Here is a 24,962-nt window from a genome sequence, read left to right as displayed (position 1 = left end):
CTTGGGTTTATTTTTTTTTAATGTTCTTAGTCTGTGTTGGTTTATAAGTAAAAACCCCTGGAGGGAAGAGGTACTAAGATTCTTGAATTGTGAATGGCAGTGACTGACAAGGATCTTAAAGGCTTTAGGGTCCCAGTACTTAGATTTGGATGTGAAGGCCTCACACAGATTCCCATTCAGCAGGTAAGAAGGAGGTTCTTGAATCTGCCTTCTACCGGCCACCACAGTAATTTGGTTACGCTTGGTTTGTGGCCAGACTTTGAGAAATACCACTTTCAAGACAGTTAAAATGTAACCAGCATGGCCATTGTGCTTTGCACAAGTCTGACATCCTTCATATGGGGTATGCTTTTTCTTTTTTCAATATTCTCTTTTCAAACAAAATGTATATAATGTGTTTTTTTTTAAGATAAAAGTCTACACCAAAATGTTAATTGATATGATCTCTGGGTAGAATGCTAATTTCATTGTCTCCTTTATGCTGAACCATATTTGCTAAATTTTCCACAAAAGATCAGGAAAAAGAGTAAAGGGTGCAATACTGTCTAAAACTGGTAAGTCAAAATATAGCTGTATAAGCATATTATTTAAACATGGATGTTAACCACCAGAAGTTAAAAGTGATTCCTTCTGGGAACTGCCATAAGAGGGAAGGTGAAGGCCAGAGTGTTTTCCATTCTAAAACTTTTCATAGAATTTGTTATGCTTGTTATATTATGATTTAAACTAATTGAATTAATTCATTCAATTAGTTTTAAAAACTACTTCATTTTATTTCTTCTAAGAATGGCAGTGTGTGCCTTTAAGAAACCTACCAAAGTTGGTATTACTAGTTCAGATGTATGCATTACCTCATGTTCATTCATCCTCCAAATTCTAAAGTATGTACAAAATGCAACTGGATTTACAGGAATATCCTACCTACGCTGAAATTTAAAAAAAAAAAAAAACATAGAAAGTACAAACAAAAGGGAGTTTATTTACAAAATATACAATAATTACAAATAGTACAAATTGAGACGATTTCTCCTGTTCCTGTGACAGAAGCTAACGGCCTTTACTTTCAAATGAGGGTTTCTGTTATTCTGAGTTATGATGCATTCAGTGATCCGCTGCCTTTGTTTATGCTTTTCTAAATAATTCCAGGAGGCCTATTAGTGACACGTACATGGGTCACACAACTGGAATAGAACAAGACAGCACTGAACTGAATAATCTTTTTTTCCAACAGTAAATTTTGATTTTCTCTAAGTATTCACCTAGTGGTTTAGAACTGAAACCATGACTTTTGGCTTTAAAAAGAAAGTCCACTGTGATTTTTAATAGGCAGCACAATTCTACTATAGCCAATTATCACCTGGCTATTTTTACAGGTTTGCAATTATTTAAGAAACAGAATTCTATAGTATTCAATTCTGTATGTTTTTGTCTTATGCTTTTTTAATCAGAGTCACTACTACTGCTTGAAGAGTCTGTTGACATAACCTCTACATCATCTTCATTTTCTTTGTTATGTCCTGGAGGTTCCAGCAAAAAGTCATTACTGTGATTTGGTGGTAACATATTCATTGCTATATCATTTGACTGCCATGGATACTGTGGAGCAAGGACATCTGGAGAAAAGAAAGAAGCACACATGAGAATGTTTCTACTAAAAATTAATTTACTTAGTTATACTTTCCTTCATGCAAATAATCTGAAGTAAAATTTCTTAAAGGCTAGAAATCAAAATATACATTTGGCCAAATTGATAATCAAATTTATCATGGAGAAGTGTGATGTTCTAGTAACATGTGATGTTTAGACTCTATGGTTTATTTTTTTTAAATCATACTTTCCTGTAGTCACTATTCAAGATGTTCACAATTTCAAATCGAATGTCTCATATCTATACATATTTTACGCACATATATAATAGGCCATATATAGTACTTTCTATATATTCTCTCTCTATATATTATAAATAGCGAATGTAAACTATACTGTGTATTCCAGTTTAAACTGCCTCTTAAGCTTCAATTCCACTCTTCTCCCTGGACCCTGAAAACACTTCTCCTTTGCCAGCAGCCACAATGTTAAGCTCTGTCAGTAGAGGGCACTGCAAGGACTCTCCAGGAGGAACAGGCTTCCCTTCCGGGATCCTGCGTTTCCCTCCTGTGGTGCCTGGTGGGTGTGTAGGGCATCAGTGGCATACCAGTTGGATGACTTCCCAGCAAGTCTCCCAGGGACCCTAGTGGATAATTTCCTACTTGCTAGCTCTGGCCTGTGACACCTCATCTAACTTCTCTGCCATCCAACAGGCCAGAGCTACACCTTTTCCACTCCGGGCTGAATATCAGCCTTGGGATTGGGGGTGTGGGGGGGAGGAGCCTCTTCTCAGTCGGTCCCTTCCTTGGGTATCTGCCTCATCCTACACGCAGTAGCTGCTCCCTGCATCTGTTATTACTGAATTTAAAAAATATAGTTCTCTTTACTGTCTAGTAGTTAGTATCTGGTTACTACTCAGTAGTTCTTTAAATTTTCCTTCATATTGCTGGTGTGGTTTCTGCCTCCTGCCTGGACCTGACTGGCATATTATGATACAGTACAATCAAAATGAGAAAAATGAGGAGATACCAAGGGAAATTAATGCACAGTGACTTCCCCGTTTGTACTTTAGTTAACAACAGTGATGTTTCTAAAAAGCATTTTTAATAACACAGGGACAGCCTTACAATGAAATGTTAAGCATAAAAAAACATGATCTACAGTATGTTTTTAGCGATGTAAAAAATACATGAAAAAACATGAAATATGTAAAATATTAAAACTGCTCAAAAAAGACTAATTTTTCCCTTTTTTATGCCTTTTAAAAAACTTTTAAAATGTTCTACCAGATCAAAACAAAACAAGTCACCTACAAAAGGTAAAAGGGGAACATAAAATAAATATAAGAACAGTACAAACCTATATGCAAAACCTGAGGAAGGCTGAAGTTCAGAATGAGCTGAGTCTCACAAAAAATGATATTCTATTTAGGTATTAGAACGCCCATAAAAAGCTTTGTTAGTCACTTTGTTAATTTGGGTTTTTTTCACAAGTGTGCTCACTTGGTATTCTTTAAACTGAACATACATACATCTTATTCTGTTTATAAAATATATTTCATTTAAAAAAGCTATGTTTGGAGCTTAGTTAATGAGGCCTAATTCCTGAGGAAAATGGCACATCAAATCAGTTTATTCTAATTTCGTAGCCTCCATCTATAACAGTCTTTAAACTAGAGGAAGCAGAGAGGAGGATAAACTGGTAGAGAACCTAGCAACTAAAAGGAGTTGGGTCCAGACCCTCAAACTTGTTCAGATCTCTGTCTTCCTCATCATTTCTGAAAAAAACCTTTGTTTGAAAGCATTATTCTGATTAACGTTACCTGGCAATCTTCCTGCTGCAAGTGCGTCCCCTGGTAGATGACCGTTCACTCCATTAGTAGAAGGGTTGTTCATCTGGCCCAATAATCCACTTCTCATCTCCAAATCAGTTGGGTATGGTCTCCGTGGGTCCCCTAAAAAATAAGACTGCTTTTAATTCAGTCACATATGAAAATAAGCTCATACCTTCTCTGAAATATTGATTTTCCTTGGTTGACTTTGAAAAACTCAAGCCACATTTTCAATTTTGGAATATGAAGGTCATCTTATCAATTGTTATTAAGACATAATATATTAAAATTTTAAATACATGTATTCTCATTTCTCTCTAGATCTTCACAATAATACATTATTCTCTATATGAAAAGAAGACAAGTCTCTCATTTAAGCAAACATTCCAAATGACAAAGGAAGAAAAGTATAATCTTGAGTCTTCTAAATTAAAACCTTTTCCTAAACAACCCTCTTTGATCACGTAATTTAAAGACTAATTCCTGGGGACTTCCCTGGTGGTCCAGTGGTTAAGACTCCACGCTTCCACTGCAGGGGGCGCGGGTTCCATCCCTGGTCCAGGAACTAAGGTCCCACATGCCGCATGCTTCGGGAAGGGAGGGAGGAAGGAATGCTAATTCCTGTAACATTCCAGTGGAGTATCAGGAGCCAATAACATTCATTTCCAATCATGAAAGCACACTTTTTAGTTCTGCGTTGATGAAAACTTGGCCAGATTTGGACCAATTTTTTGGTAATATTTTCTCACCAACTCCAGATTATTTATCCTCCAAAACCGCAGCTACCCTTAGTGTTTCAGGTATGGCAAAATACCACCGTCAGGAGTGACTAGAGCTGAGATAACTACCTCCCATTCCTCCCAAAAGGCTGCTGCTCTACCTGAGGTCTCTGCTGTCAGTGTATGTAACAAGGGACTTCCCTGGTGGCGCAGTGGATAAGACTGCGCTCCCAGTGCAGGGGGCTGGGGTTCGATCCCTGGTCAGGGAACTAGATCCCACATGCCACAGGGCAACTAAGAGTTGGCATGCCACAGCTAAGGAGCCCACATGCCACAACTAAGGAGACCGCCTGCAGTCACTAGGGAGCCCACGTGCCACAACTAAGACCTGATGCAACCAAATAAATAAATATTTAAATACATATATATATATATGTATATATATATATGGCAGTTTGTTTCTCTGCTATTTCTAATTACTCCAGCTCTCTGCAGTCCTGTGTGTCTGCTGCTGGGTGTCCAGTGCTTCATCTTTATCCCCTAAGAGCTGGGACGTCTCTTTCTCAGGCTGGAACCCTTGTGGAAATCCTAATGGCTCAAAAAAGTTAGCTTCTGGCCAGCCTGGGTTTTACAGGTATATAAATCTATAGCTTTAGAATCATCACATATTATACTTCTAAAATTTATTAATTTATTACTGATTTTTTTTAAAAAAAGGAAAGAAACACAGTTTCCAGTGGCAACAGCTTTGTAGAAAACCAAACTGATAAAACCCACGGCCTATATTATCACTTATAAGACACTAAAGATGTGAAAATATGAAACATGTTTCTAAGGATAAATACATTCCATATTTAAATCTTTTCTTCCTATTTTTGTGTACAGTCACCTAAGAATTTTCAAAACCACATATATCTCGTACAAAGAGAATTACTTTTACCTGGGACCCAGGTCAGTGGGGCGCACACAGCATTACTTGCACTAATCCTATGTGCATACTTAATTATTTCTTCAGAGGAGATAGCACCTGAGAGAGTCAAGAGGAGAGTGTTAACATTTCAGTCTCGTAAACATACAAGTCTGTCAGTGCCTACATCACACACACACTTCATACTTAAAATATATTCATTAGGTTAGAAAAGTACACTAGTAAATAATATGTATAGCACAACCTGGTTTTTATTTTAGAATATATGTCATATATGTATTTGTATTGTTCTTGTTACGTATGTATTACAGATCTAAGAAAAATCTGGAAGAACACACACCAAACGTTAACAGTAGTTAATCTAAAATAGGACAAGAGGCAAGTTAGATGTAAATCATACCTACAAATCATTAAAAGTAACCAAAGGCTTCATTATAATTCTGACTTTTAGTATGCAATCTGAAAGATCCAAAATGGAAGCCTTTTAAAGAGAGAAGCAGGACAGGACAAGAAGTCATGCTGAGCCTCTAGAAGCACCACTACATGTGCACACATCCCAAAGCCTTATCTAGTTCTGACTTCACGGTGTCTTTCAAGATCCACCTCAAATCCCATTTGCTTCCAGCCCATATTCTACTCTCCCAACAATTTAAAAAACCCACTGTCTTTATTGCACATTTGGGTAATAGCCGTAACTTCTATTATTGCTTCTTATAACCTGAAAAAGGATGTGACACCTCCCTAGCAATGCCTAGCATCGTGCTATAACATAGCAGACACTTTACAATGAATATTTATTGGAAACTTTTCAACAGCAGCAAATGATTACCAATAATCCTCTCTCATCAGTTTCTTGAAACCAAAATTTGGATTTTTCAGAAAGTCATTCAGTGTTCCCACAGTACTAACCTTTTCTTGCTTTCTCTATTGACTTGAGTTTTTCTTTCGCTTGGTAAACAGCTGTTGCCTAATTTAAACAACATTAAAAAAAGAAATATGGATTATTCAAAACTATACCAAGCCCAGTTTTTGGCTAAATTCACAAAATCATTTATCCCATAGAAACAATATGTAAAATTTGGAAATCCCCACAATTTATTTGTAATATTCTGAACCACCACTTGGGTATCATTTGTGTAAGTTACAGTCAATGAAAAAAGAAACATTTATGAGTCAGTCTCCATACACGTTAGTTGTTAGAAACAAAATGTAAATTGGATTGTTCACTACCATTTTTTCTTTATGTCATCTATCATAAACATGCAGCAAACAGACCACGTACTACTCCCAAAGCATCCTATTCTTACATCTAGTTCAAGGATAAAATACCAAAAAAAATTTTTTTCTAGTTTACAAGATAAATTCTTGGATTGATAGTCTCATTCATTTATACATTACCGTACCTCCATGATTAATGACTATTATAATGAACTCTTCCACCCACCCTCCCCTGGGCAAAGGCAAACTAAAGGGTAAAATGAAGCTAACCTAGTATATGCATCCTCCACCGTAACACAGCGTTTAAGAGTAAGGAGTCAGAGAGATCTAGGTTTATGTTCCATCTCTCAACTTTTACCTCTTGGGCAAGGTAGGTATTCATTTAAAATCATGGTTTTGTCTGTAAAAATAGAATAACGGTACTGACCTCATATAATTGTTATGAAGATTGAGATAATACACATAAAGTGCAAAGTACAGGGCCTGGTGCACTAGGACTTAACTGTTAGTTGCCACTATCTAAATCATAAAATTTAGTCTTTTTATAGTCCTTGTGTTCACTGTCTTTTGGAAATCTAATCTAGAGAAGAGCCAGCAATGTCTGGTCCATATGAGAATCAAACTCAGGTCTTCCTGCAATACCACCACGTAACAATTACATTAGTTAGTATTTAGTGAAATAACTAAGCAAATAATAACAAATAAATTGTCTCTCTGAAATAGTAGCCAGGAACAAGAAAGGAAAAACTAGAGTCCTTAACATATATCCAAATCCCATCTAGTTTAGGATGGAAGACTAAATAAATGTAAATTTTAATCAATATATAAAATTGGTATATACTTTTACTGATTTCAAAAATTATTTCTAATACTGAAGTAGAGATTTAGACTATTAACAAATGAAAACTTAGGACAGGATAAAAATAAAACTTCCCATTTCCATTAATTCAAACTTGTGAAATCTTCAAATAATGAAAATATGGTTCAAAAGTAATGCAGACTATTGGAAAACAATAATTAAAAAGGGAAGGACTTCCCCAGTGGTCCAGTGGTAAAGAATCCGCTTCCTTCTTGGTCAGGGAACTGAGATCCCACATGCCGTGGGGCAACTAAGCCCATGTGCCGCAACTACTGAGCTCGCGCACCTCAACGAGAGAGCCCTCGTGCTGCAACTACAGAGCCCATTCACTCTCGAGCCCACACGCCACAACTAGAGAGAAGCCCGCGCGCCGCAACGAAAAGATCCTGCATGCTGCAACTAAGACCAGACGCAGCCAAATAAATAAATAAAATAAAATAAACGAATAAAATAAATAAATATTAAAAAAACGGGGGGAATGACATGGTCTTTCATCTATCCAAAGTGACAAAGGGTCACTTTTAGACTTGGAAATTCAAGTTTTCTACCACTTCAAAATTATAATACATTTATTTTTCAGAAACAGAGTAAATAATATACTTTTTTACATTAAGAAACAGCCTCTATCAACTTACCAGTATCTGTTCCGCTTCCTTTAGCTGTTTTTGTAGTTGCTGAATATCACTGTCTCTTTTTTCTACTTCTTTTTCTAAAACTTGCATTTCATGATGGATTTTTCCCTGATTAAGTGCCAATTTCATTAGTTCTTGAAATTCCCCATCTCTATGAATTAACAACTCCAGGACCTGTCAGATAATAGGTGATTAAAGCAGACAACAGAATACTGAAGAACTACATTCCAATGAAACAAAGAATCCACACGTGAATTGGCTAGTCCATAAAGTTTTAACACCTTCAAAGTACTGTTTACTAATCGTTGTTAAAAATAGCCTACCTATGATTATTTTAGAAGAGATTAATATCAAGGTTTTCTGCTTTTTCTAATTATATGCTATTCTTTCACACAAAATAAAACAAACCTTTCAGAACTAGCAATATGCCAAAATGAGCGGGTTTATTCATTTCTCAGGGAAGGTAAAATTTGAGATGATTTTATTAGCTGACACCAGGAACTGAACAGACATTCCTCTGAACATATACAAACGGCCAAAAATACATGAGAAGGTATTCAACATCACTAACCATCAGGGAAGTGCAAATCAACACCACAACTGGATATGACCCTGCACCAGCTAGAATGGCTATAATCAGAAAGACAGAAGATAACAAATGTTGGCGAGAATGTGGAGACAAAGGGAACCCTTAGAATCTGAATTGGTGCAACTACTGCGGAAAACATTCCATTAAGTGTGGAGGTTACTTAAAAAATTAAAATTAGGGGCCTCCCTGGTGGCGCAGTGGTTAAGAGTCCGCCTGCCGATGCAGGGGATACGGGTTCGTGCCCCGGTCTGGGAGGATCCCATATGCCGCGGAGCGGCTGGGCCCGTGAGCCATGGCCGCTGGGCCTGCGCATCCGGAGCCTGTGCTCCGCAACGGGAGAGGCCACAACAGTGAGAGGCCCACATACCGCAAAAAGAAAAAAAAAAAAAAAAATTAAAATTAGAACTACCACATGATCCAGCAATTATACTTCTGAGTATTTATCCAAAGGAAATGAAATCACTATTTTCGAAAAGATATCTGCACTCATGTTCACTGTAGGATTATTCACAATAGCCAAGACAAGGAAGTAATCTAAGTGTCCATCAATGGATGAATGGATAAAGAAAACGTGATGTAAATCTATACACACGCACACACACACAAAGGAATATCATTCAGCCACAAAAAAGAAGGAAATCTTGGCATTTGGGATAACATGGACGGACCTTAAGAACACTGCATTAAAGGAAATAAGTCAGACAGAGAAAGACAACCACCGTATGATCTCAGTTATATGTGGAATGTAAAAAGAGCCAAACACATAGAAAAAGAGCTCAGATTGGTGGTTGCCAGGGGGAAAGCGGCAAAATGGGTAAAGGTGGTCAAAAGGTACAAACTCCAGGCTATAAGATAAATAAGTTCTGGAAATATAACGTACACCATGATGACTATAATTAAGAATACAGTACTGTAAATTTGAAAACAGCAAGAGAATAAATCTCAGCAACTTAAAGAAGTTCTTTAAAAATGTGCAGGGGATTCCCTGGTGGCACAGTGGTTGGGAGTCCGCCTGCCGATGCAGGGGACACAGGTTCGTGCCCTGGTCCAGGAAGATCTCACATGCCGTGGAGTGGCTGGGCCTGTGAGCCGTGGCCACTGAGCCTGCATGTCCGGAGCCTGTGCTCCGCATAGGGAGAGGCCACAACAGTGAGAGGCCCGTGTACCGCAAAAAAAAAAAAAAAAAAAAAAATGTGCAGAGGAACTGAATAGACATTTTTCCACAGACATACAAATGGTCAACAGGTACTTGAAAAGGTGCCACTTTCCCTGCAATTTTCTTAGAAGTTTTTATCATAGAAGAGAAAGGACTTCCCTGGTGGTACAGTGGTTAAGAATCCACCTGCCAATGCAGGGGACACAGGTTCGAGCCCTGCTCCAGGAAGATCCCATATGCTGCAGAACAACTAAGCCCATGCACCACAACTACTGAGCCCGCGTGCCACAACTACTGAAGCCCTTGTGCCCTAGAGCCTGTGCTCCACAACAAGAGAGGCCACCTCAATGAAAAAGCTGCGCACCGCAACGAAGAGTAACCCCTGCTTGCTACAACTAGTGAAAGACCGTGTGCAGCAATAAAAACCCAACACAGCCCAAAATAAATAAATAAATAGATAGATAGATAAATAAATAAATAAAATTTGTTTAAGGAAAAAAAAAAAGAAAAAACTGGGGACTTCCCTGGTGGTCCAGTGGTTAAAACCCCACGCTTCCACTGCAAGGGGCGTGGGTTCCATCCCTGCTTGGGGAACTAATCCCACATGCCGCGTGGTGTGGCCAAAAAAAAAAAAAAAAGAAAAAAAAACTTAACCATGTGAGGTGATGGATGTTAACTAAACTTACTGTGGTAATCATTTTGCATTATGTACCTATATCAAATTGTTATGATATACATCTTAAATTAATACAATATTACATGTCAATTATATTTCAATTATATCTTACCTAAATGATGCAAAAAAATCAATTTAAAAACTGCAATTAATAATTTAATAGAATCTGATCTTCCTGTTCTCACACAAAGTAAATATAAATAGGAAATTGTAGAAATGATGGAGGTTTTTTGTGTTTAATTCAAAAAGAAACCACTTACCTGGTTTTCCTCTCCAGACTGTAACAACTTTTGGTTCCTTGAAATTGCCAGCATTTCTATAAGTTCTCTATAAAACAAAAACAAAGTCTGCAAAGTAAATACAAGAGAGGCTCTACCTGATCTCCACCTGACTGACTTGCTCGATTCACGGTACCCACAGCAAGCTGAGTACTCAGAGCTATTGCCCCACAGGCCGCTTTGACTGTGGACTTCAGCTCTCACTGGCACAGTGCATTCTCACCAAGACTCAGCTGTGTTCATTACCAGACCCATTTATTCAAACTTTACTATTACTGTAATTGTATAAATTGAGTATATAAATACAAATGAAGTATGACTGTGAATAGGAAAAACTGTTTCTATAAAAACCTAAGCTTGGAAACACTTAACAGAGGTTTGCAAAGAATAACTATGGAACCAGGAGAAGTAAAGTCATAAAAACTCAGCAAGAACCTGCCCTAAGACTGCTTGATGAGTGTCCAAGTGCTCATTTCACTTTAAAAGAAACCGAAGTAGAAAATGCAGACAATGCATTATGCGTGGTTTAGGCAAGAAAAACTCCTACATAAGGGGTCTACAGGCCAAATGCAGTCCATCTGTGGTTTTTGTAAATAACTTTTCTTGGATGATGGCCACGCCCCTTCATTTACATATCACCCGAGGCTGCTTTCCCACTACAATGGCAGAACTGAGTAGTTGTGACACAGAACTCACCTGCAAATTTTTAAATTAACCAAACAGGTATCAGCTAAGGGGGATACTTACACATAATAAATCATATATTTCTAGAATGCTCATTTGTTAAATATGCTAATTTTCTACATGAAAAACAGTAGAATGATTGGGAAAAAATGTGTAGCAGGTAATATTCTACATATTAGTTTCAAAACTGTTGATAGATGGGACTTAATTCAGAAATTATCCAGGAGAGGACAGCTTCACAATTAACCACCTGACACTACTAGTCAGCCCCGGGTTTGTATCTTCTCACTGGCCGCCATGCTATTTTTACCTTCCTAGTTCCACATTCCACTCACTAGCCTCAGGCTGTTTTAGTGGATGGTGCCAGTTGGACTCAACCTCCCTCCCATACACCAATATGTATGCATTAATTACCTAATTAATGAAAAATGTAGATAAGGAAATAAAAAGTCTTCATTCACTCATTCAAATATTTCTTGAGTGCCTATTATGTGCCAGGCATTTTCTAGATGCTTGGGTTAGTAAAGTGAACAATGGCAATTAAATTCTAATAGAGAAGACAAAAAATATATAAGTAAAACCAGAGTGACAGGGGTTAGGAAGAAAATAAAGCAGAGTGTTAAACCAGAGAGTGTCGGTGAGGTAGTCTGGCTACTTACACTGGGTGGTCAGGGAAGGTTTCTCTATGGGAATATCTTTGAAGTAAAACATGAATTAAACAAGGGAAGCCAGCCAAGAGATGTGGGAGGAAAGAATGCTTGGTAAAAGACCCAGCTAGCTCACTGGGTCAAAGATGGGTTTGAGGAAATGTGGCCAGAGCACAGCAGGCACCAGGGAGCAGGATACAAAATAAGGACAATGGAGGGAGGGAGGGAGGGAGTGAAACAGAGAGGGAGGGGGAGGGCTGGATTGTGTAGGGCCTTGTAGGCCAGGGTACAGGATTAGTATGTCACTCTTAAGTGCAAAGAGAAGCTACTGGATTATTTTAAACAGGCAAAGGACATGACCTGATTTACGTTTTTAAACAACTGCTGACTATCTGGAGAACAGACTGTAAGAGAGCTAGAAAGGGAAGCAAGTTAGGTGGTTTTTGTAGTGTCCCAGACAAAAGATGACACTGGCTTTGACTAGGTCCTAGCCACTAGGATTTAGTAATGGAAATGGGGAAACATGGACAGATTTACATTTACATTTTGGAAGCAGAGCTGACAAGACTTGCTAATGGATTAAACAGACATTTTATGAAAACATGTTATATTAGCCCTTTTCTGCACCCCATTAATGAGATGGAGAGAGTTGAGAACCCCTGGCCTAAATAAAAGCTGGTTTCTGTGGGGGAAGGGATGGTGGTAAGGGGTTGGGGGTATGGTGGGAGACGCAGAATGACCCTTTCTTGCCAATCTGGGAGTATAAATCAACAGAAAACCTTACAAGGGCTCACTTTAGGCAGAGGCGTACAGGGAGGGAGAGGTCTGTAAGATTCAGTACTCTTCACTAACTGTCTAGGACAAAGTGGAAACCTCTGTCCACTCCAAGGGTGAAGAGAGGCTGAAGGACCCCCTGTTCTCTCTCTCATTATGGGAGTGGGAAGCCCGTGGCGCTACAAAGGAAGCAGCTGTACTCCTGGCATGCCAAATTAGAATCCTCCCACATTTCCACACAAATATAACTTATACAGGGTTAGGTCCTATATTATTTGTGATACTACACTTCAGGTAAACAATTTTCTTTTAAATTAATTTATTTTTTAAATTTATTTTTGGCTGCACTGGGTCTTCGTTGCTGCACGCGGGCTTTCTCTAGTTGCAGCGAGTGGGGGCTACTCTTCATTGCAGTGCGCGGGCTTCTCATTGCGGTGGCTTCTCTTGTTGTGGAGCTCGGACTCTAGGCACGCGGGCTTCAGTAGTTGTGGCGCACGGGCTTAGTTGCTCCGTGGCATGCGGGATCTTCCCAGACCAGGGCTTGAACCCATGCCCTGCACTGGCAGGCAGATTCTTAACCACTGCGCCACCAGGGAAGCCCCAGGTAAACAATTAATAGGCTGGTGGGGAAACCTCAAGACTGCTATCAATGTGGTTTCTGTTCCATAATAAGTTCTGAGTTACAAACAGGTTAAGAAAAACTTTTTAGACTACGATCTACCTATAGGTTTCTATTTTTTAAATTCCTCCAAAGACTAACTGATTCTATCACATCTTACAAAGTACTGGATTGGCCAAAAGGTTCGTTCGGCTTTTTCCGTAGATGGCTCTAGCAGCGCTTAGTGGTCTTTAACTTCATTCGAAACAACTTTGTTAGACTGTACTGTGACAGCTGTCACGTCGGCATGCATTTAAAAAAGCACTTATCAAAACTGGTGAATTTTTGTGTAGCCGTTTTAATACTGAAAATGGAAGAAAAAAAGCAACATTTTCAGCACATTATGCTTGATTATTTCAAGAAAGGTAAAAACACAACTGAAATGCAAAAAAAGATTTGTGCAGTGTACAGAGAAGGCGCTGTGACTGATCGAACATGTCAAAGTGGTTTGCGAAGTTTTGTGCTGGAGATTTCTTGCTGGATGATGCTCCACAGTCAGGCAGACCAGTTGAAGTTGATAGCAATCAAATCGAGACATTAATTGAGAACGATCAACGTTAGACCAGGTGGGAGACAGGAGACACATAATATCGAAACCTAGCGCTGAAAATCATTTGCACCAGCTTGGTTACGTGAATTGCTTTGATGTTCCGGTTCCACATAAGTTAAGCAATAAAAACCTTCTTGACCGTATTTCCGCGTGTGACTCTCTAATGAAACGTCACGAATATGTTCCGTTTTTAAAACAAATTGTGACGGGTGATGAAAAGTGGATACTGTACAATAATGTGGAATGAGAGATCGTGGGGCAAGTGAAATGAACCACCACCAAGCACACCAAAGGCCGGTCTTCATCCAGAGAAGGTGATATTGTGCATGTGGTGGGATTGGAAGGGAGTCCTCTATTATGAGCTCCTTCCAGAAAAACCAAACGATTAGTTCCAACAAGTACTGCTCCCAGTTAGATCAACTGAAAGCACGAAAAGCATCCAGAATTAGTCAACAGAAAACGCATAATCTTCCATCAGGATACCACAAGACCGCATGTTTCTTTGATGACCAGGCAGAAACTGTTACAGCTTGGCTGGGAAGTTTTGATTCCTCTGCGGTATTCACCAGGCATTGCACCTTCAGATTTCCATTTATTTCGATCTTTACAAAATTCTCTTAATGAAAAAAATTTCAATTCCCTGGAAGACTGTAAAAGGCACCTGGAACAGTTCTTCGCTTAAAAAGATAAAAAGTTTTGGGAAGATGGAATTATGAAGTTGCCTGAAAAATGGCAGAAGGTAGTGGAACAAAAGGGTAAAAACGTTGTTCAATGAAGTTCTTGGTGAAAATGAAAAATGTGTCTTTCATTTTTACTTAAAAACCTAAGGAACTTTTTGGCCACCCCAATAATATACTAAAAGGCTATATAATCAGGTAAGAGTAAAAAAAATATGCCAAATTTCACAACCACTACTTTCTAAAGTCAAGAGCTTACAATAATGAGGGGTTTTTTTCATTAAAAAAATGCAAAGAGAAGAAGTTCATTCATAGGATAATGACAAACTTCACGTATCACAGAATCAGTATAAGTATCTATGTGTGACTGGCCACATAATGGGACTTTTTGGAAAGCCAATCACATTGGAGCAGCCTCATTCTGTGGAGGGGTTCCAATGAGTCTTAGGTGGCAAACCAAAGTGACATCTCTTCCATCACCACCAACAACCATTTCCAGGATTATAAAAGAGAGAAATTCTCACTTGCCTACTGTCACCCAGTCTTTCTTTAGAGATGAACAAATAAAACAATGTGGCAGATACGGCATGAGAAAATCAGAGAAAAAGAAAAACGAACTTCTAAGACAATGGCTATTACCACAGGCAGCAGAGCGCCTCAAGAAAGAAGAAGGCTTCAACCAATCTGTCAACAGATTCAGTGAGGAGGACTACAAATTAACAAGAAATCCAAGTCTTTTTGGCATTCCTGGAGAATGGGAAGCAAAAGAACTACAGCTTCTTTTAGAGGAAGCAAAAGAGAACTCAGCACTTCAGGTGATCATGTACAACGGGAAAGCTGAAGGAGAAAGTTTCAGAAACACCGAGGTTCCTGAGGAAAATTTAAATGATTCAAAATTTCAGTGAATAAATACACTTCATCAAATGGAAAATGCTATACTTGACAATCAAGAATCAAATATAGAGTGATAAATTGGTCAAATCTAGATACAAGAGAATTTCAATTTAGTCTCAAATTTAACATAGCTGATAAATTACTTAGCTATGCTATCTCAAGCAAAGAGTACATGAATACCAAGTATATACACTCCTATAGGTACCAACAGCATCAGGTAAACACACCACAGATAGACAGCCCAGGAGCCAATCAATCTAGAGGCAAGATCTCAAGATTGACTACTGGGCTGTCCAATGTCAGGAGATGTTCTCAAAGACCATTATACTGAATGGGTAGGCTCAGAAACACAGTTCCTGAACTTGGTGGACATGAAATATATACTAGGGTTACTCAGCAAAACAGACAAATTATGTTACAGCAAGTAAAGCTGAGAAAAGAAACGAATTTACTGGGCTCCAGAGTAGAAGGGTGAGATATAATAGTTCTTTGGTTATACTAAGGCAAAGGTTTGAAATTCTCAGACTAAGACCTACTCAGAACAAAAGGCAGCATCCATTGCTTCCCAAAGGGGGTGTCACTTCTTCACAAAGTCAACATATTTACAGAAAAATTAATTACCATGGCATCCATACCATGTGGTTGGTGAAAATGAACAAATAATAAGGATCATTTTAACTCGACTAATTTCACACTCATCAGTGTCATCAAGATTCCTTAGCAAAAATGCTAGAAGTCAATCAAGTATTAGACTTGGGCTTCTGGTGAGAATTCTCCCAAAAGAAGAAAGAGCTCAAGGGAATATTTCAAACAGAACAAGACCCAGAATTCAAGCAAGTGGAAAAAATTGGCTCAAAAAGTAGCAAGGGAGGTATTTTCCAATTAACCATTAGTTGTTCTTAAACTATATGCCAATAAAATGAACAACCTACAAGAAATAGACAAATTCTTAGAAGGGTACAATCTCCCAAGACTGAACCAGGAAGAAGTAGAAAATATGAACAGACCAATCACAAGTACTGAAATTGAAACTGTGATTTAAAAACTCCCAACAAACAGAAGTCCAGGACCAGACGGCTACACAGGCGAATTCTATCAAACATTTAGAGAAGAGTTAACACCTATCCTTCTAAAACTATTTCAAAAAAATTGCAGAGGAAGTAAAACTCCCAAACTCATTTAATGAAGCCACCGTCACCCTGATACCAAAACCAGACAAAAATACCACAAAAAAAGAAAATTATAGGCCAGTATCACTAATGAACATAGATGCAAAAATCCTCAACAAAATACTAGCAAACCAAATCCAGCAATACATTAAAAGGATCATACACCATGATCAAGTGGGATTTATCCCAGGGATGCAAGGATTTTTCAATATCCACAAATCAATCAGTGTGATACACATTAACTCAAGAATTAAAACCATATGATCATCTCAATAGATGCAGAAAAAGCCTTTGACAAAATTCAACACCAATTTATGATAAAAACTCTCCAGGTAGTGGGCACAGAGGGAACCTACCTCAACATAATAAAGACATATGACAAACCCACAGCTAACATCATACTCAACGGTGAAAAGCTGAAAGCATTTCCTCTAAGATACGGAACAAGACAAGTATGTCCACTCTCACCACTTTAATTCAACATAGTTTTGGAGGACCTAACCATGACAATCAGAGAAGAAAAAGAAATAAAATAAGTAAAACTGTCACTGCAGATGACATACTATTCAAAGAAAATCCTAAAGACACTACCAGAAAACTATTAAGAGCTCATCAATGAATTCGATAAAGCTGCAGAGTACAAAAATTAATACACAGAAATCTCTTGCATTTCTATACACTAACAACAAAAGATCAGAAAGAGAAATTAAGGAAACAATCTCATTTAGCATTGCATCAAAAAAAAATACCTAGGAATAAACCTACCTAAGGGGACAAAAAGACCTGTACTCTGAAAACTATAAGACGCTGATGAAAGAAATGGGAAGATGACACAGGTGGAAAGATACACCATGTTCTTAGACTGGAAGAATCAATACTGTCAAAATGACTCTACGACTCAAAGCAATCTACAGATTCAGTGCAATCCCTATCAAATTGCCAGTGGCATTTTTTGCAGATCTTTAGAAGAAAGAATCTTAAAATTTGTATGGAAACACAAAAGACCCCAAATAGCCAAAGCAATGTTGTGAAAGAAAAACAAAGCCAAAAGAATCAGACTCCCTGACTTCAGACTATACTATAAAGCTACAGTAATCAAAACATTATGGTACTGGCGCAAAGACACATTTACAGATCAATGGAACAGGACAGAAAGCCCAGAAATAACCCCATGCACCTATGGTCAGTTAATTACAACAAAGGAGGCAAGAATATACAATGGAGAAAAGACAGCCTCTTCAATAAGTGGTGCTGGAAAAACTGGACAGCCACATGTAAATGAATGAAATTGGAACACTCTCTAACACCACACACAAAAATAACTTCAAAATGGATTAAAGACCTAAATTTAAGACCAGATACTATAAAACTCTTAGAGGAAAACAAAGGCAGAAGACTCTCTAACATAAATAGCAGCAAGATCTTTTTTGATCCACCTCCTAGGATAATGAAAATAAAAACAAAAATAAACAAATGGGACCTAATCAAACTTAAAAGCTTTTGCACAGCAAGGGAAGCCATAAACAAAACGAAAAGAACCCACAGAATGGGAGAAAATATTTGCAAATAATGCGACCAACAAGGGATTAATCTCCAAAATATACAAACAGCTCATGCAGCTCAATATCAAAAAAACAAACAACCCAATCCAAAAATGGGCAGAAAATCTAAATAGACATTTCTGCAAAGAACATATACAGATGGCCAACAGTCATATGAAAAAATGCTCAACATCACTGATTATTAGAGAAATGCAAATCAAAACTACAATGAGGTATCACCTCACACCAGTTAGAATGGCCATCATCAAAAAGTCTACAAACAGGGCTTCCCTGGTGGCGCAGTGGTTGAGGGTCCGCCTGGACACAGGTTCATGCCCCGGTCCGGGGGGATCCCACATGCCGCGGAGCGGCTGGGCCCGTGGGCCATGGCCGCAGAGCTTGTGCGTCCGGAGCCTGTGCTCCACATCGGGAGAGGCCACAACAGTGAGAAGCCCGCGTACCGCCAAAAAAAAAAAAAAAAAAGTCTACAAACAATAAATGCTGGAGAGGGTGTGGAGAAAAGGGAACCCTCCTACACTGTTGGTGGGAATGTAAATTGGTACAGCCACTATGGAGAACAGTATGGAGGTTTCTTAAAAAACTAAAAATAGACCTATCATATGATCCAGCAATCCCACTCCTGGGCACATATCCAGAGGAAACCATAATTCAAAAAGATACATGCACCCCAATGTTCATCGCAGCACTATTTACAATAGCCAAGACATGGAAGCAACCTAAATGTCCATTAAAAGACGAACGGATAAAGAACATGTGGTATATATATACAACAGAATATTACTCAGCCATAAAAAAGAATGAAATAATGCCATCTGCGGCAACATGGATGGACCTAGAGATTATCATACTAAGTGAAGTCAGTCAGACAGAGAAAGACAAATATCATATGGTATCACTTATACGTGGAATCTAAAAGAATGATATAAATGAACTTATTTACAAAACAGAAACAGACTCACAGACTTAGAAAACAAACTTAGGGTTACCAAAGGGGACAGGTGGGGGGAGGGATAAATTAGGATGTTGGGATCAACATATACACACCACTATATATAAAATAGATCATCAACAAAGACCTACTGTATAGCACAGGGAACTCTGTATGTAATAACCTATATGGGAAAAGAATCTGAAAAAGAAAACTATGTAATAGGGAAGAACCTTTGTATTCTATTACAAGTTAATTACTAAAGAGACGTTGCCTATAAGCTTAAATTATACGTAATGGCCCATCTCTGGGAGCCCTGCCTCCCGGGTAATGAGCGTTAAGCTAAAACACCTTTGTTGAGCTCCCGGGAAACATCTTGACCAGGCCCACCTGTGAAAGACTGCAGGGAGGAAGAAATGAACACATCCCCTCTGGAGGCTGACCTAAATTTCTGACTTTAGCCCCTCTCCTTATAGAAGCCTGAATTCTAACTCAGGTAAGGTGGTTCTTTGGGTCCAGCACCCTCCCGGTTTGCTGGCTTTCTGAATAAAGTCTCTACTCCCTGCCCCAACACCTCATCTCTTGATTTATTAGCCTGTCATGTGGCGAGCAGTAGGAGCCTGGGCTTGGTTACAGATGTACATGTATAACTGCATCACTTTGCTGTATACCTGAAAATAACACAACATTGTAAACCAACTTTACTCCAATATAAAATAAAAAATTTTTAAATAATGATAATAAAATTTAAAAAAGAAAGTTTAAAAAATAAATTAAATAAAAACAGTATTCATTTAAAAATAATGCTGTTGGAAAAATGGCACCAACAGACTTGCTTGACACAGGGTTGCCACAAAGCTTCAATCTATAAAAAATGCAGTATCTGCAAAGTGCAATAAAGTGGAATAAAGCAAGGTATGCCTATATATAAGACTTATTCTAAAACGTCAAAGAATGTTGACTACAGAAAAGGTGACATTTGAACCGGATTCTGGAGGATAAACGAATGATTCATCAAGTTGGAGGTGGAGTAAAAACGGTACTGAAGATGAGGAAGCTAGCTAGCTTGAGAATGGGGAGCATTCACCGAGGCTGGAATAAAGGGTATGGGAGGGCAGAGGGGATGCGGCAGTAAATAAGGACAAGATGGATTAACAGGGGTGGAGAATGGCTTTACTGCACGCTAAGCTAAAGAGTTTGAACTTTACTTCACTGGGCAATGGGAAGCTACCAAATATTCTACAGCAGAAAAGTAATACCAGAGGCTTTTTTAAAAAGAGAGCTCTGCTCTCGGGTAATATAGAAAGATAAAATGCAGAAGCATTAAGGCAAGTGAAACTTTGGGAAGCTGCATTAAGAATTAATTATAACAGTGGGGATAGAAACATTTTAGGAGGAAGAACCAGAACAATTTTAACATCCAAGTGAATGCATTGGAGCTAAGGAACGCTTCAGTCTGACAGATTACCATGAAAGATGGGAGAATAAGGAGGAGGACATCCAATTTCATCTCCTACCTCTCCACACACGCTGCACTCCAGCCACCCCAAACTGGTAATTCCAGCACCAAGTCGTGCGTGCTCCTGTTCCAGGCCTTCGCACATACTGTTCCAGCCACATGCCGCCTAGTGGGTCTGTGGGACTCATTCGTCCCATGCAGTCCCTTCTCCAGGAAGCCTGCCCTAACTACCTATCAAAACAAGCTCCGCGCCACAGTCACTGTTGACACGTTAAGTCTCTCCCCCTTGACACTTGGGCTCCTTCTCGTCGACATCTAGCTTCCCCCGCAGGACCGTCTCCCAGCGCGCGGCACACAGGGGAGTTCCTGACATGTCTGTCGAGTGTCGGTGGACGAAGGGACTCACACCCGGCGACCTCGAAGGTTCGCTACGATTCTGACAGTCTGGGGTTCCAGAGTCACTGTCAGTATTAAAGTGTCCTCTAAGGGGGGAATATGCCTTCCGAGCCCCCGAGGGTTGCGGGCCCACGTCCCGACCCTCGTGCACTGTCCTTGGGAGCGTGCGCCGCAGCCCCGAGCGCGGCCCTCCCCACCAAGCCCCGGGAACCAGCCCAAGACAGGCCGGTGGTCCCGAGTCAGTCCTCCCTGCCCAGCCCCAGCCAGGCCCTCAGGCCGACGGCCCCACCTCGACAAGACCTCCAGATCTTCCAGCGCAGACAGCAGCCTCTCACGCGTGCTGTTACCGCCTGCAGCTCCCGAGCCGCCGCCCGGCCGCTCCTTCTCCTTCTCGCCACTGGAAGACGCCGCCATTCCCCGCCACGGGCCAGCGTCCGCACAGCTACGCGCAGGCGTGGAGGGGCGGGCTCGGCAAGCGGAAGGAAGGGTCACCGAGGCGGGGGACGAGAGGCGGGCGGGAGCGCCCCCTGCGCGCCTGGAGGTGCCCTGCGGGCCCCAGCGCCATCTGCTGGGCAGCGAGGGCTTCTCGGGTCTAACCCTTGGAGCGAGAGCCAAACCGGGAACAGGGGTCCATCGCGGTCAGGGTCTCCTATGCCTTAGGTTATTCAAGCTGGAATGGGAAGCTTCTGCTCAACGGATTTTAAGCATTTGAGGGAATTACATAATGGCCTGCCTCTTGTGTCGTTTCTTCGTAAAATGGGCCGGGGTCTCCTCATATTAACCTCTCTTTAGTCCGCATTCCCATAACACTGCTCCTACCCTCCTGCTTGGGCTCTCAGGGAGGCAGTAAGCACTCTGGGACAGGAACCGAAATCCAACTTATTTTCTTTAATTTTTTCTTATTGTGGTAAAATACACTCAGCAGAAAATGTACCGTGTTAACCGTGTACAGTTCAGAGGCATGAAGTACCTTCAGCCTGTGTGCTACCATCACCACCTCCTTTCCCCATAGCTCTTCTCATCTTGCAAAACTGAAACTCTGTATCCGTTCATCAACCATTTCCCATTCTTCCCTCCCTCCGTGCTTAGCCATTCGTCTGTCAGGGACACTTGGCTTGCTTCCACAATCTCGTACTCCATCTTTATAATCATACATCTCCCAACAAACTGTTCTGTTCATTGCTCAAGATGACTAGCGAACTGAATCCATCAATATAGTATGGAAATGGTTGTTGAAAATAGTTTAAATAATTGATGTAGCATACATTCCAAATCAACCAAAAATGTACCTTAGCCCACTTTTCTGGGGGAGAACAATGTGGTAGGAGACCTTCCTTACTAGGAAAACCCGAAGTTAAACAGCACTGGCAGTGGGAGCTCTGTATCTGGCCCAAGCTGCCGTCACAGAAGGTGAGCTGGAAAGTTGTCACCTACAGACAACAGCTGGGTGCGAGGCAGGAGTACCTGTGGTCCCCTCGTTCCACAGTCCTGTCCTCTGCTCTGTCCTTCTGGAGGTGCCAAACCTGATTCCTGCTGGACACCCAGAGCTGAGGATTTCCTTGGGACTCATGCTAAATAAATTATTCATGGTAACTGCTGAATAATAATAATAATCCAGAATGCCACTTTATTCTCTTACGATGAGCACAATTATACTTATAGACAAACCCACACAGGAAGCCATAAATTATCACCAGAATGTCGCTTGATAAACTTGGATCAGAACAAATGAACATAAACAAAAACTTAATTGATGCAATCATATGGATTTGCACCTCCATAGTGTAGGGATATGTGCGTTAAAGAGACTGGCATATCTGTGTTCATAGGTCAGCATGCCTCCTTCCCTAGACAGTGCAAGAGACTCATGGACACCTTTTATTTTCCAACCACCCTCCACTTCTGCTCTGGGCTAACCCCTTCTTTTAATACTGTCAATTCTCAGGCAATGGACTAAATTAGATTTAAGCTTTCTTAATTACAATTGCATTCTAAGCATGCCTCCCAGTAGCTCTAGTCAATAATTTCTTATGTTAAGTTTCCAATGGGCTAAAATCCTGCAGCCTGTGTGGGTTTTGTTTACTGAACTCTTACAGGTTTGCCTTGGGTCACGATTCCGGTGGGGGGAGGGAGGTCATATTAGTGTAGCTTCCACATAAAAGTTCTGGGAGGGTTCTAATTAGTTAAAAATGACCAATTATAAGTCCTACTTTACAGATAATGAGGGTCAATATGTGGACAGTATATGTGTGTTGTGAACTCCATACCTCCTCAGATTTGTGCAAATTCACACGCACACTGAACGGTCTCTATAGACTGATAAGTAATGGCACTTCCTACTGATATCGTCTTTTGCAAACTGTGCAGACCTAAGCGTGATAAACAAAATATGAGTTATTTTATAATATATTATACAGCTGAGCCTTGAGAACGTGAGAGTTAAGGGTGCCGATCGGAGTACTGCTGCCTTTTCCTCAAAAACAAAGAAATTGTTAAATGACTCACCCAAGGCAGAGAGCTGAAACAGGATTGGACAGAATCAGGACTCAAACCCTAACCCTAGTTCTTTGATTCTATATATTGTGATCTGTAATCAAACACAAGCTTTTCCCCACACTTAGTTAACTTAAAGATCTGTAAAATGAATATGCAGTTTCTATATTTGTTGAAAAAATTCCACGTATAAGTGGGCCCCCGCAGTTCAAATCTGTGTTGTTCAAGGGTCAACTGTAATTAAATATGAATACTTTATATATTTGTATTGTTATGATAACTGAATTCATGGTAACATTGAGTGCAAAAGATTTTCTCAATCTATAGAATCAAAAAGGGTAAGTACCACCTTCTTATGAATATTTATGTATGCAACCTGCAAGGTGCTGTTCTAAGTATGTTTAAAAAAGGAACTCCTTTAATTTTCATAAAACTCCCAGAGATGGGGCTTCCCTGGTGGTGCAGTGGTTAAGAATCGGCCTGCCAATGCAGGGGACACATGTTCAAGCCCTGGTCTGGGAAGATCCCACATGCTGCAGAACAACTAAACCCCTGCGCCACAGCTTCAGAGCCTGCGCCCTAGAGCCCGTGAGCCACAACTGCTGAGCCTGTGTGCCACAACTACTGAAGCCCCCGCGCCTAGAGCCCGTGCTCCGCAACAAGAAAAGCCACCGCAATGAGAAGCCGTGCACCACAACGAAGAGTAGCCCCCACTCGCCACAGTCAGAGAAAGCCCGCGCACAGCAACAAAGACCCAACGCCGACAAAAATAAAATAAAATAAAAAATAAATTAAAAAAACAAAGCAACCTCCCAGAGGTGAGTACTGTAATTATCTCCATGCTACAGATAATGAAGCTGGAGGCGGAGAAGTGGAGAGGCTCGCCCCAGGCCACAGAGCTAGTCAGTGGCACAGCTGGGATCTGAACCCAGGGTCTGGCTCCAACATCTGTGCTCTTAGCCTCTGGTTGTCCTGCCTCTCTTTTTACAGAAAGAGTTGCTTCATGTACAGAAAATGGGTTGGGCACCTCTTGTCTAAAACACAAGCACCGTCAAACACACAGTTCAGAGATTTGAGCAAAAAGCAGCTACAACCTTTGGTGGATGTTTGAGTGAGAACAAGAAACTAATCAGGCTGCTCCTGAGTCAACAGAGGTGGCTGCATACACTACATGTCTTTATTTAAATTATTTTTTATTTTTATCAATGTATATACTTTTTTATATAATGCATGATTAAAAAGTCAAAGAGCCCTGAAAAGCTCACAAAAACTAAGTTTTCAGTCACCACCTCCCCGACTCCCACATCCTGTCACATCCCTCACCCTAGTGGCAACCACTCTCAACGTTTCTAATTGGTCCTTCTACGTTTTGCTTGCATATTTTAAAATAACATGCCTACTTTCTATATCTCTATTCAACTCTTTCGGAAATTCATTGCTTTCCAATTATGATGAATGAGGATTTATTTTATCTCTACATGCCCTGTTCCCCTTCCTCTACCCTCTCAATAGATAAAATCCAAGTTTTTGTTAAATGATAGTCAGTGCTTACATTACTACACTATTATTTACATGTAACTAGGAATTATCATTTGTTT

The 24,962-nt window shown here is 40.0% G+C and overlaps 1 protein-coding gene across 1 annotated transcript; it reads right to left on the bottom strand.

Annotated features, from left to right (window-relative positions):
- Window positions 1-959: 959 nt before the first annotated feature.
- MED4 (mediator complex subunit 4) lies at window positions 960-21,304 on the bottom strand. Its single transcript, XM_060079873.1, has 7 exons — window positions 21,161-21,304; window positions 10,456-10,522; window positions 7,778-7,948; window positions 5,975-6,032; window positions 5,078-5,164; window positions 3,410-3,541; window positions 960-1,613 (listed from the first exon to the last, which is right to left on the bottom strand). The coding sequence occupies exons 1-7, from the start codon at window positions 21,283-21,285 to the stop codon at window positions 1,441-1,443; spliced, it is 813 nt and encodes a 270-aa protein (XP_059935856.1). The 5' UTR covers window positions 21,286-21,304; the 3' UTR covers window positions 960-1,440.
- Between the last annotated feature and the right edge of the window lie 3,658 nt (window positions 21,305-24,962).

This window comes from Mesoplodon densirostris, chromosome 17 (assembly GCF_025265405.1).
Source record: "Mesoplodon densirostris isolate mMesDen1 chromosome 17, mMesDen1 primary haplotype, whole genome shotgun sequence".
Taxonomy (NCBI): domain Eukaryota; kingdom Metazoa; phylum Chordata; class Mammalia; order Artiodactyla; family Ziphiidae; genus Mesoplodon; species Mesoplodon densirostris.
This window is presented reverse-complemented; position numbering and strand designations above follow the sequence as displayed.

Bases quoted from the DNA above. Each gene is read 5' to 3' on its own strand.
- MED4 (XM_060079873.1), bottom strand. From the start codon at position 21,285: ATGGCGGCGTCTTCCAGTGGCGAGAAGGAGAAGGAGCGGCCGGGCGGC. The intron at 10,523-21,160 runs GTGGGGCCGTCG...TTTGTTTTATAG, and splicing joins GATCTGGAGGTCTTGTCGAG to AGAACTTATAGAAATGCTGG. The intron at 1,614-3,409 runs GTAACGTTAATC...TCTTTTCTCCAG, and splicing joins TGCAGCAGGAAGATTGCCAG to ATGTCCTTGCTCCACAGTAT.